The following is a 14,038-nucleotide window of genomic DNA, read 5'->3' as shown; positions in this document are numbered from 1 at the left end:
TTGGCTTCTTCCCTTTAGTAAATCTCCGGCAATTCTCCCGCAACATCCTCGCTCCTCCTTAAAATGGAAGAAGGGAGGCTCCCACCCGCAGCCTTGACAGGGGCCCAAATCGTTTGCCCGGGTCCCCGCCATCTCCTCACGTCCCCTCAATTTGCTTTCCCCACCCCGCCCCTCTCTCAGCATCCTGCCCCCGACCACACTCCCCACCCCCTACCCCCACAACCCCCAACCTCCGCCCTCAGCGCCGTGATCGGAGGCTCCGGAGTAGCTGGCTGAGGGTACTCGTCAAGGTTCCCCGTCCCTCGCCACCCGTTCGCCCACAGCACTTCGCCAGGGTCCCCCTCCCCAGATCAAACGCCCCCAGGTGCCCGAGGCTGAAGCCGGCTCTTCTTGTTTGGCCTGGGATGCCTACCACGGGCGGGGGCCGTTGCCACTGAGTCCGGAGCTCGGCTGCACCCGAGTGTCCCAGAGCGCGGCGCCCGGCCAGCGAAAACCTCTTAGAGGCCAGCAACTCCTCATCTCGGAAGCTTATTGCAGGCGAGACCCGCACCGGCCCGGGAGCTGCTCGCGAATCACGAACCGCACGTGCGGGTCCTCTGCGCCTCTCCGCAGGGTGCGGGTGCCCGGAGAGCCAGCTAGCGAGCGAGAGCGCGGGGGCAGACCGGGTGGACGCGCGGGTAGCGGGGAGGAGGACACCCAGGGGGAGGAAGAGCCAGGTGGCGGTGCAGGCGGCGGGACTGCAGTGCCACCTCTCCGGAGAAAGCCCACAAGCTCACACGCCCGCGCGCACAAGCACGTGCACATCGCGGGCTGCGAGAACCCGAGCCAGCAACAGCCTTTTGAGTGCCGGACGCGTTTCAGCGATGGCTTCTGCCCTGAACAGCAAAATTCACGCTCCCGGGAATTGCCCGGGCTCCAAAGCCGATGCCCGCGGTGGCCCCGGCTGGAGAATAGACTGTGATCCTGAGATGCACGTGAAAATGTGCAAGAAGATCGCCCAGCTCACCAAGGTAAGATGAGGCGCTGCGGGCTGGCGAGATATGTGCCCAGGGCGCCGGGGGCAGGGAAGGGAGTGCGGACGCGCCCAAGGGAGGCCCAGGCAAAATCCCAGCTGAAACTTTGTCTCGGAGGCCATGCGGAAGGGAAGCGGCCTTAAATCTTGGTGACCTTCTGGAGGCACTGTCCTAGAGCAGTTGAGAGAAAGGATCCTTACCAAAAAAAACTCCTACAGCTTGCACGCCGAGCAGGTGGTCAGTGCTCCCAGGGTGGGAATGTGAATGGAGTTGAATCAGTGCTGGGGTGTGTATGTGTGTTTCTTTGCAGGCTCTGCTCAAATGATCGTGCCTGAAATGTTGTGATTTCATTCATCACAGTACTTTACCGGCGGGGAGGAGGTCATGTGGGCTATTTAAATATTTGATTCATTTATTCCTTCATTCAGCAAATATTCGAGTCATTTGTTGAGTGCCAGCAGCTTGCGTGGCACCGTGCTAAACCTGGAAGGCTGCCCAGGGGACTTACTATCAAACTGGCTGCAGACGTGTGCAGAGCGTAAATGGGGAAATGAAGGATTCACCATTTAATTACGGGATTACAAAAGACCTTGGGAGGTCAGCCAGCCCATTCTCCTACCTCATCCCAGGGCCCTGATTGAACCTCTAGGGACCGTGCTGCCTTCCTTATGAAGACCAGCAAAAGATGTCACCCTGTCCTTTGTTAGCCCCCTGCAGCTTCGCAGTTAGGAGTTGCTTGTGACAGGCACCCCTCCTGTGCCTGGCATGTAGATGGAAAACATCCCTCTCTGTCTTTTATACAAGGTCCCCCAGTGCCTGAATTTAGTTGTTTGCCTTGGAGTTTCCTTTTGATCTCGTAATTATTCCGATAACATGCTTGCTAGTAGAACATTGGGTCCAGGTTCTGTGTATGGGACATGCTCTCTTCCCCAACTGTCTCCCTCCCGCTTCCAACACCACTTTTTTAATGGCATCACAGGCATTTTCCTCCCTATTTCGCCAGAAGGAAGAGAGCACGGAGATCTGAAATTGGGCACTAGCTCCCTTCTCAGGCCCTTCCCTTAACTTCTCCACAGTTTTTGCAAATGAGCCTGTATCCAAACAGTGATCTCTTGAGTCAAGGGTGGAAAGGAGGAAATGGAGATGCTCCTTGGAAGCCTTGGCACATGCTGCTTGGCACCACTGATCTAATTTGCAGTCATCCAAATAGTAACATCGACCCAAAAAGTATTGATTTGAGGTGTTAGACACAGAATAATGCATCTTATCTGTCTTCAAAGAAACTAAAATATTTTTGGAGAAACAATTTTGGAGAAAAAACGAAAAGACACTACTCTGTAATCAGTTGCTAAATTGGATATTTCAAGTTGTGAGTGCTCTAGAGGTAGAAACAAAAGTTAAGTCATTATAGGCAAGAACAGTTAGGAGAGGTTTTATGGAAGAGATGAACCTTGAACTCAGTTTCAATGTATGGAGTGCCTACTAAGTTGGACCATCAAGAAGGCTGAGCACTGAAAAACTGATTCCTTTGAACTGTGGTGCTGGAGCAGATTCTTCAGAGTCCCTGGACAGCAAGGAGATCAAACCAGTCAATCAAACCAGTCAATACTAAAGGAAATCAACCCTAAATATTCATTGGAAGGACTGATGCTGAAGCTCAAATACTCTGGCCACCTGATGCAAAGGGCCAACTCACTGGAAAAGACCCTAATGCTGGAAAAGATTGAGGGCAAAAGGAGAAGGGGGCAGCAGAGGATGAGATAGACAGCATCACTGACTCAATGAACATGAATTTGAGCACAGTCCAGGAGATAGTGGAAGACAGAGGAGTCTGATGTGCTGTAGAGTCTGACGTGTCCAAAGAGTTGGACACAACTTAGTGACTGAGCAACAACAACAGCTATGTGCCAGGCACTGTGTTCAATATTTAATGGCATACAACTGAAAAAGATAGGGCCCCTGACCTTGTGGTGTGACAAATGTATAAAATGATCATTTGAATATAATGTGATAATGGCAGTCACTCTACCCATTAATATTTTGGCATAATTATTATTTGCCAAGCACTGTGAAGAAAGCATCCATGATCCTATGGCATAGTAGGCAGTGTTTCTCAAAGTATATTCTGCATTAGAAATCACAGTTGATTTTTATTATGTCATGCTCGCTTTATCATTTTCCATGCTAGATGTTTAAATTAGACCCTTTCAATATTGATATTGATATGCTACCTTTCTTTTGGTTGTTTGTACGTCATATTTTCCATCTCTTTATATTTAATCTTTCTATAAGTTTTATTTTGCTGTATCACTGATAGGTGAATTTAATCCATGGGCATTTACTGTGATTACTAATATATTGGGGCTTATTCTTCCACTGTATTTTGTGCTTTTCATTTACCATCCTTTTTCTCCATCTCTGCTTTCTATGGGATTAGTTAAATGATTTATATTCCCTCATTTTCCACTGTTGGTTTGAGGGCTTTAGGCATTATTCCTATACTTATCAACATTGTGTTTAGTTTTCCACATACATATTTAACTATAGTTTTTCTAATATGACCAACCTAGATAGCATGTTAAAAAGCAGAGGCATTACTTTGCCAACAAAGGTCTGTCTAGTCAAGGTTATGGTTTTTCCAGTAGTCATGTATGGATGTGAGAGTTGGACTATAAAGAAAGCTGAGCACTGAAGAATTGATGCTTTTGAACTGAACTGTGTTGTTGGAGAAGACTCTTGAGAGTCCCTTGGGCTGCAAGGAAATCCAACCAGTCCATCATAAAGGAGATCAGTCCTAAGTGTTCATTGGATGGACTGATGTTGCAGTTGAAACTCCAATACTTTGGCCACCTGATTCGAAGATCTGACTCATTTGAAAAGACCCTGATGCTGAGAAAGATTGAGGGCAGAAGGAGAAGGGGACAACAGAGAATGAGATGGTTGGATGGCATCACAGACTCAATGGACATGAGTTTGGGTAAACTCCAGGAGTTGGTGATGAACAAGGAGGCCTGGCATGCTGCAGTCCATGGGGTCACAAAGAGTCGGACACGACTGAGTGACGGAACTGAACTGAATAAAGTTATCATGTAATTCTTTCTTCCTGAAAAAGAGCTTTGCATACTTCACCCATTTAATAGCCCTTCCCTTTCCTGTCTTGTCATTGTTGTCTAGATATTTTTACCTTTTAAATTTTTAAATCATTTTTATAGTTAATTAAATTTACTGATATTTTGCTGATTCTTCTACCCTTTTTTTTTTTTTTTCTTGAATCCATGGCCTTCTTTTTTGGTTCAGTTTTCTTCTATCTGACGTTCACCTGTTAATAGTTCTTTCTGAAGGGGTCCTGGTTGGTGACGAAATCTTTTGTGCATTTGAAAATGTCTTTATTTTGTCCTCACTGTTGTTTATTTGCCCATAAAAATCTTCTGAACACTTATTTTTCCAAGGCACAGTGTTGGTAGTATTCTATTACCATAGGGTACTAATTGCTGCTGATAAAAATCCTACTGCCCATCAAATTTTCATTTATTTGTAGATAATCTGCCTTTTCTCTTGATGACATTTGCATGTGTTTATTTTGATGTTTAGCCGTTTCATTATAACTCTCTAATTGGTATTGAGTGTACTTTCTATTGAAGACTCATATGCTCTCTTTAACTCTGGAAAATTATCAATGATTTTCTGTTCAAATATTGTTTTTCTGCCATTACCTCCTTTCACTTTTCTGGAACTGCTATTAGGTGAATTAAGGAAGCCTCTCCATATTCTGAAATGTTATTAAAATTTTTTTGTCTCTGAATCCTGGTGAATTCCTTAATCATGTTTTCTTGTTTGCCAATCCACTAAATAGTTTGTCCAATCCAGAGTTTTTCCCATCTATTAAGTTGTATAATTATATTTTCATTTCTAAGATTGCTGTTCTTGCTTCCTTTCTTTCTGATTTTGGTAACTGCTTAATTTGTATAGCTTTATTGAAGTATAATTTACATATCATAAAATTCATCTAAGCATACAATTCAATATATTTTAGTAAACTTACAGAGTTGTTGCACCATAACCATAGTCTAGTTTTAGAACATTTCTATCACTGTCCTTTGTATCCATCTGTAGTCAATCCCTGTTCTACCCCCATACCAAGCAACCATTGATCTCCTTTCTGTCTCTACAAATTTGTCTTTGTCAGACTTTTCATGTCAGTGAAACAATGCAACATGTATTTCCATCTGGTTTTTTTCACTTAGATGCCAAATCTTAGCATCGTGTTTTGAGGTTCATCAATTGGTGTAGCGTCGTATGTCATTCATTCATTCCCTTTTTATTACGCACTAGTATCCCATTGTATGGATACTAATGATTATATTCACCAACTGATAGGCATTTGGGTTGTTTCCACTCTGGGTCTACTATGAATAATGCTTCTACAAACATTACATTCCTATACACACATCTTCATTACTTTATTTCATAAATAAGATAGAGAAAATAGTAAGAGAGCAAGTAATAAAACAAATGGGACAAATGGTTAAGAATAAGAGAATCTGAGTAAAGGGTAGGTGTGACATTCTTTGTACTGTTCTTTTTCTGGCAGTTTTCCAAGTTTGAAATTCTTTCTGAATAAAAGTTTAAAACAAACAGAAAGCGTACAGGATCCCAGACCCCATCTTAGAAAATAAGGAGAGGTGACAGGCATTGTGTTTTCTAAAGCCCCTCAAGACCTGTAACATTCACACAGGGTTGAGAATTACTGGTTCAGAATAGCCAAAGGTTTAAATAGTAGAGCAGACACAGAGGTGTTAATTGGGAGACAGGAGGTTTCACGTCCATTTCCCATTATGGCCTGTGGGATACTTTGGTCTTGAAAGCATCAGGCAGGTTTGCCTAGCCCTGTCCATTCAGGCAGTCTCTGCTTTTCACCCGCTCAAAAATCTGCAGCTGATTTTTCCTTTTGTAGCTTTCTCCACATCCTCTTATCCAGAAGTGTTGGCATCCCTCATACCCAGAGATTTTCCAATTCCCACTTTTAAGGTAGGACGGAGTATCTTGCCCCCAAAACAAGTTTAACAAAGATCCTTTTGTATTAGAACACAAAAATGAGTGGGAAAGCACATGCTCCCTCTCCATCAATCATCCCTTGAACTGAAGGCTGAATCTTAGGAACCCAGCCCATACACATAACTCCATACACCCACGAGACCATTGGGAGTTATGAGAAGAAAAGTCTCCAGGAGGCAATAAGCAGTCCTCTTAGTGCCAGAAGCTGCCAACCTAGAAGTATAAGGAGTGAAATAACCCCAAGAGAACCTGTCAGTCATCCTTCCAAAATGATGTCTTCCCAGGTCTCAGAAGACCCCATAGGGGCTACGGTGAAATCAAGTGGCTGCAACTTCTGGACATTAGTGATGCCTTATGATTCCCTAGTGTTTGCATTCTTTGTAAAGCCCTTGACATGCTTACTCATCCTCCGGGAGCACAGCATTTCTGCATGGCAAGGAGATGAGCATGGTCAGTCTCCGTCTATTTACAAGAATAGGTACAGTTCTGGGAGGGGGAGGAACTGCCCTGGCCCAGCTTGTGAATAGGTGGGTAAATATCAGGAATCCAGCTTTCCCATGGATATAAGCCACATTCTCTAATATTACTCTTCCCAGGTGGCTCAGTGGTAAGGAATCCACCTGCCAATGCAGGAGATGCAGGAGACACACATTTGATCCCTGGGTCAGGAAAATCCCCTGGAGGAGGCAATAGCAACCCACTCCAGTGTTCTTGCCTGGAAAATCCCCTGGACGAAAGAGCCTAGCAAGCTACTGTCCCTGGGGTCACAAAGAGTCAGACATGAGTGAGCATACACACAGTATATTTTGATCTCAAAAGAGCCTTATGCCTTGGTCTTATATTTTAGTTAGTTCACTGGGGAAGAATGATTTTGTTTATTGGGCTTTCCTAAAGACCTGCCACACAGATCTTAGGATGAGTTTGGTTTTGAGGACTATGGTAAAGTGTTGTAGTAAGAATGAATTCTGTCATTCAAGAAAACATCCTGACTCGAGAGCGGGGGCCCTTTGAGTGGCAGTGTAGTTCTTATCTGTAGATCCTTCCTTCCTGCTGTTCAAACGTCTGGAGGTCAGAGTCAGCACTCCCACCCAGCGCAGTAGCATGACCAAACCAAGGGAACTGTGTCTCCCCACATCCCAGAACCTTACTGAAGTCTGTGGAGACATATAAGCAGAGACATCATACTGGATGTTGGGGGAAAATAGTGGATTGTTAGGGATGGGTAGGGAGATACTGTTATGGAGAACAGTCCCTGAGTAAAAAGTCAGAAATATTAAGGAAAAAAGATTATAATTTCTACTCCAGGTTATCTTTTAAATGAATTTAAGTTGGATTTATTTCTAGAGGGGTGCTTCTTACTCTTATTTATATAATAAATATAAATAAAAATTAAATGTGAATAAAAACTAGGACACCTGGAGAGCTAACAATTTGGGGTTTACTCTTAGAATGATCAACTTTTGTGGCTGTTACCAGTTAAAATGCTGTCTCTTCAGAGATACCTTTTCTGACTTTCCCATCCAAAGGAGCCAAAAGTGAAAGTCACTCAGTCGTGTCCAACTCTTTGCTACCCATGGACTTTTTGCAACCTGTGGACTTTTTGTGACCCATGGACTGTAGCCCACCAAGCTCCTCTGTCCATGGGATTCTCCAGGCAAGAATACTGGAGTGGGTTGCCATTTCCTTCTCCAGGGGATCTTCCTGACCCAGGGATCGAACCCAGGTCTCCCACATTGCAGGCAGATGCTTTAACCTCTGCACCACCAGGGAAGCCCTTAAATATAAGAATCCAAGTACTAACATCAAAGATTTCAAGGGAGGAAAGGAAGCCAGGAGGGAGGAAGAAGGGGAAGGAGGCGGGAGAGGGGGGGCAAAAGGGGTGGCCTTACAGATGTCTCCTGCCACCTACAGATACCCAGGCATTATGGGACTTTTCCCTGGGCCTCCAGAGAAGGGACCAACCTATCTGTAAATGAGAAAAGTAGTCCTTTGTTCCTTGGTGATTTGTTGTGAGGGTTCACTGACTTAAGGAATGTAAGGGGAGCATCTCACCCTGGGAGCGGAACTATCATAAGCCTGATAGATGCTGGTTTCTTCCCTTCCTGAGCTAGAAGAATTGCAGAGGGACAGGACCACTGCTCAGTTGTCAAAACCAGCAACTAGGAACAAAGCCAGCCCTTTCCTGGACTGAGAGGCCAGGGCAGGGGCTCCAGAAGTAGGAGTGATGCCTGCTGCCACACCAGTCCTCAGCAACAGGTTGCCACTTGAGCCCTGGGTTTTTGTGGCTTGAAGCTGTGGAAGTTTTATTGCACTGCTGACTCCCTTAGCTTCTCTCCAAATACCCTCCTGCCTGCAGGAGCTTGTGTGGGGACAGATGTTTAAAAGGTTCCATACCAGTTTGCTTTAGGATTCTAGATTTGAAAACTGCAGGTCTGTATTAACAAGCCCTCTCTGTTGGAATCTTTTAATTTAGTGAAGTGATTTGTGGTATACAGACAGCTATCTCACGGAAATCTTTTTGCCAGAAAATAGGATGAAGGACACTTTAAATTGGATGTCTTTGAGATGCCTCCACTTTGGCATAACATTCATATCTCTGCACTTCCCTCCCCAAACCTTGCTCCAATTCTTTCTCCGCACAGCAGCCAGAGTGATGCTAAAACTGAATAACACCCTCCTACATTGCTGTAGAACATTGCAACCGCTTTGGAAAACAATCTGGCAGTTCCTCAAATAATTAAGAGATTTATCATAATGAACCAGCAATTCTACACCTATGTATATACCCAGGAGAAACTAACTTATGCATAACATTCAGAGCAACATTATTTGTAGTAGCCAAAAACGGAAATAAACTAAATGTCTATCAACTGGAAAATGGTATGAATAAAATATGGTACAAAGTACAATCAGGGGCAGTAACTGAGGGCTGCAAGGTTTCATTGTGGTGCAATGAGAATATTCTTAGGTTGACTGTGGTGATCGTTACACAATCCTGCACATGGGCTGAAAGCCATTGAATTATACAATTTAAATGGGTGGATTGTATGTTCTCAATAATCATATCTCAATTAAGCTGTGAACATTAAAACCAACAAAAACAAACTGAATTTTCTCCCTTTTAAATCCAGTTCTGAAGCAAGTCCTGATGACTTTACCCCATAAATATAAAAGATCAGTTCTGCATTTTTGCCTCCACCCTAGTCTGAGTCACCTTCACCTCCTTCCCTCAACCCTTCTGGGCCTCCTCATGGTCTACCCTCGCCCGCCTCACAGCAGCAATAATCATACAGTATAAATCAGAGCATGACATCCTTCCATTTTAGAACCCACAAATGGCTTCTCATTTCACTTGGAATAAAGTTTGTTCTCCTAAGTAAATTCTTCAGTATGGTCACCTGAGGTGTCTGCTGTCCACTTCTCAGCATCATCTCCTCCATCATACTGGCCTTCTTTCAAAGCCTCCAGACGCTTGTGCCACTTGGAGCCTTTGTTCTTGTGGCTTCTTCTGCCTGCTCCTGGCTAGGCTCATATGTCTCTTAAGGGAGGGCCTCCCTGATCACCTATACCATGAAATTCCCTCAGCTCCATCTGCTGTTTCCATTTTTTCCGTCCATCTGTGCATCTGTTTATTGCCTTCTCTTCCCTGCCAAGGAAGTCATCCCTTGAAGGCAGGAATTTCTGTCTGTCCCATTCTCTCCTCTATACCCCAGTGCCTGGAACAGCACCTGGTTAGTGATTGGTGCTCACCAAATGTTTGTTGGTGGGCTAAATGAACAAAACTCTTCCTGGACCTCCCACAGCGCTTAGGAAAAAATATCACATTTCAACCATAGCTTGCATACAGCCATCTCATGGGACAGTGGGGAGGTTTCTTTTTCAAGGACAGAACTCAGGAGGTACTAGCATCTAATTTCAAGTTTTGTAAAGGCAATAAACTGGCATATCTGATAAATAAATGGACTTTCCCCATCCCCTCCCAGGTCAGCTTCCGACTTGGTCACTCCTACCCCTCACCACAGACACAGGATCAGACCAAGCTCTCCATTTGGTCAGATCCATATTCCGTCAGGACACCAGAATTATGGGGCAAAATAAAAAAAGAAACCTCAGTTACCAATCATACATAGAATATCCATTTGAGAAAAATAAAAATTACAGAGAAACAAGAAGAAAATATTTTAAAGTATCCCCAATCTATAGTAACTGCAGTGATACAATAACAAATACCATTTTGTATAGCCTACTCTATGACTTCCCATGCATGTATAGACATGCCTTTTTTTTTAAATAGAGTTATATCATTCATAATTAATGTGTTACCTGGGGTTTTCCCTCTTTAGAAGTAAATCTAGAACTCTCCAACATAATTTTAATAGTTGTGTTAAAAATATCCCATTGTATAAATGTTATATAATTTAACTTCTTTCATTTGAGACACTTTTACTGAGTGTTTTTTAAAGTGCCAGGTAAAACCCCTTATCTCATGGAATTTACAGGCAAAAGAAGTAGAAACTCTCAAATACAATAGAGGCCCTCATATTCAATGTCATGTGAACATTTTGAATAAATAAAAAAGAAAACTATAAAAGAAAAGCTTAGCACATACATTACATTTTTTAAAACTTAAAACAGGGGTCAGCAAACTATGTTGTAGGCTAGATCAGCCTGCTGCCCATTTTTGTATGGCTTGTGAGTCAAGGATAGTTTTTACATTTTTAAAAACTTGAAAAAGATACAAAATAAGAACAATATTTAGTGACACATGAAAAGTATATGAAATTCAAATTTAATGTCCAAAATAAAGTTTTATTGGAACATAGTGATGCACATTAATTTAGAGATGGTCTAGGGTAGCTTTTGTGCTGAAATGGCAGATTCGAATCACTGGGACAGAGACTTGCTAAAGCCTAAAATAATTACTACCTGGTCCTTTACAGAAAAATGTTTGAGGACCCCTAATTTAAAACACACAGATGGATACTCATTCACTAATTCTTTCATGTGAGACTCAGTTTCAGTTCTTTGGGATGGCCTGCTGTCTGGCATTTCACCTTACTTGTCTTATATAAACTATACCCATAGTTTACTATAGAGTGACATTTTAATTTGTCATACAAACTGGGACACTTCTGAGAATGAAAAGGCCGCTAAATCAGATAGGGCACTGAAATTAAAGGTATAAACAGGGACTGTCCTGGCCTGACCATACTGCATCAGTTGGTTTTTGTTTTTGTTTTTGTTTTAATCATTTTGGCGTCTTTAAACAAAGGTCCGTCTAGTCAAGGCTATGGTTTTTCTAGTGGTCATGTATGGATGTGAGAGTTGGACTGTGAAGAAGGCTGAGCGCCAAAGAATTAATGCTTTTGAACTGTGGTGTTGGAGAAGACTTTTGAGAGTCCCTTGGACTGCAAGGAGATCCAACCAGTCCATTCTGAAGGAAATCAGCCCTGGGTGTTCTTTGGAAGGAATGATGCTAAAGCTGAAACTCCAGTACTTTGGCCACCTCATGCGAAGAGTTGACTCATTGGAAAAGACTGATGCTGGGAGGGATTGGGGACAGGAGGAGAAGGGGACGACAGAGGATGAGATGGCTGGATGGCATCACCGACTCGATGGACATGAGTTTGAGTGAACTCCAGGAGTTGGTGATGGACAGGGAGGCCTGGCGTGCTGCAATTCATGGGGTCGCAAAGAGTCGGACAGGACTGAGAGACTAGACTGAACTGAACTGAACTGAACTGAGGATGGAGAAGGAGAATCTAAAACATTTGTGAAACAATATGGGTTCAGAATCCTTTAAAACCTTTAAAACTTTTCACTTCTTCATCATACCTAATTGAATACCATTTTTTTTCCTCTAGCAACTCGCCTTTATCAATAAATGCTTTATCTTTTCAAATTATTCAGCCCAGTTTTCATCAGAACAACTTACTCTTTATATTCATATATAACTGGCTTAGTGCGGTGTTAAATCACATAATTACAATAGCAAATACAACTGGCATAAACAAGTGACTGTGAAGCAGAAGTCTGGTGGCTTTCCAGAGTAAGAATGAAGAGTATTAAGTTATCCACATGTTGATTGAATGGAGACTGGTTAAAACAACTTCTTCTGTTTTTATTAAAAAATTGAAATATGGTTTTGATATTCTACCAAGCAAGAAGTATGAAAACACTGAACAATCTGAAGGATCAAGAAAAGTTTCCTGAGGTACATAGGGACCATGATTCATGGATATTTTGGTTGATTCTGGTTTCTCATTGTTAAAATCATTGTGATGTGATTTGTTGTTAAAATATTGTGATGGATATTCTTGAGATTCTATCCCTGCACTTTTACTTGATTATTTCCTTGAGATAGATTTCCATGAGCAGAACTCATGTTTGTTACAGGTAGATTCCAATAAAAAATATTAGGAAAATTGGAAGAAAGAGACCTGGAGAATATTTATCAATTATTTAAAAACAACCTAATAAACAAGATATATAGAGGTCCTAACTTGTTAACTACAAAGCTTGCCATTTAAAAAGGCATTTACTACAACTGTCTTCTATAATCTGAACACTGGAACAGTTTCAAGTGAGCAACTCTCATAGTTACAGAGACAATGGCATAATTACTTTCAAACCAAAGTGGCGTAATAACAGGCCCAGGCTGTCAGCTCACATTATAACTTTAATGGACCTATTTGAAGTTACTCACTATATTCTGAGCCTCCAGGGTAAGAGGATACACCTGGAAAAGGCTCCCAGGTTCCTCGAGGCATTAGAGAAACAAGCAGCTCTCTCATAGCTCACAGGCCAGTAGCACCAATAAGCACACCAGCAGTTCTCCCTGGTCTATCCTTGATCTCGCAGGAAGCCTTTCTCTTCTTAGTTGTGGAAGCTTCAGAACATGAAGCAGAAAGACCTTCTTGTGAGTCTTTGATGTCTTCATCAGGAATAATGTTGTTCCAAGTCTTGTGAGGGAGGGTGGCAGAGAAAAATTTCCTGAAAAGCTGCTGAATCCTGAACAGCTAGTATTATAGCTTTACCCCCTTAAATTTCATGCTCTCGCTTTGTCAAAAATGCAAGTCCAAGAGCTTATTCAGTCTTTTACAGCTTTGTGTAACTGTACATTTGGCAGTTGCTATCTTCTTTTTATAAGCCATGGTAGACCAAAAATAGCCTTCCAATAGGTGTCAGAGCCCTGGAACCTGTGATGCTATAATACTTTATTTGGAAAAAGGATCTCTGCAGGTTAAGTGTATTGAGATAAGATCATCTTAGATTATCTGCATGGGCCCTAAATCCAATGACAAGTGTCCCTTGAGGAGAAAGGCAGAGCGGGGTTTGAGATAGAACAGAAGAAGATGCAGAAGAGAGGAAGGCCACATGACAATGAAGGAAGGACTTGTAGTTGTGCAGCCACAGGCCAAGGAACACCTGAGCCACCAAAAGCTAGAAGAGACAGCAGGGAGTGTGGCCTTGCAGTCACCTTGATTTTTACTTCCAACCTACTGTGAAAGAAAAAGCTCTACTTATTTTTTTAAATAGATTTCAGGTGTACAGCGTTATAATTCAACATCTGTGTGCACTACCAAGTGATCACACCACAAGTGTAGTTGCCGTCTATCACCGTACATTTGGTGTGTAGTGATAGATGGCATTCACCCATCTCACCCACCCTCTCCAACCCCTTTCCCCGCTGGTAACTACTAATCCATCCTCTGTGTGTATGAGTTTGGTTTGGTTTTATTTTTTTGTTCACTTGTTTTGTTTTAGATTCCACATGTGAGTGAAATCGTATAGTATTTGCCTTTCTCCATCTTATTTCATTTAGCATAATACCTTCAAGGTCCATTTGTTGTTATTGTTCAGTCATTCAGTCATGTCCGACTCTTGGCAACCTAGTGGACTGCACATCTTTACATCTCCTGGAGCTTGCTCAGACTCGTGTCCATTGAGTCAGTGATGCCATCCAACCA

General features: G+C 42.7%; 1 protein-coding gene across 2 annotated transcripts in view; it reads left to right on the top strand.

Annotated features, from left to right (window-relative positions):
• Nucleotides 1-246: 246 nt before the first annotated feature.
• The window catches only part of FAM184B (family with sequence similarity 184 member B), a 120,258-nt gene continuing 106,466 nt past the window's right edge, over nucleotides 247-14,038 (top strand). For both annotated transcript variants that reach the window (XM_069593765.1, XM_069593764.1), the window contains exon 1: nucleotides 247-1,010. In XM_069593765.1, the coding sequence (XP_069449866.1) occupies nucleotides 864-1,010 (147 nt within the window). In that variant the 5' untranslated portion in view covers nucleotides 247-863. The remainder of the gene's footprint in view (nucleotides 1,011-14,038) is intronic.

This window comes from Ovis canadensis, chromosome 6, assembly GCF_042477335.2.
Source record: "Ovis canadensis isolate MfBH-ARS-UI-01 breed Bighorn chromosome 6, ARS-UI_OviCan_v2, whole genome shotgun sequence".
NCBI lineage: Eukaryota > Metazoa > Chordata > Mammalia > Artiodactyla > Bovidae > Ovis > Ovis canadensis.
The sequence above is the reverse complement of the archived record's forward strand: the minus strand, read 5'-3'. Positions and strand labels throughout refer to the sequence as shown.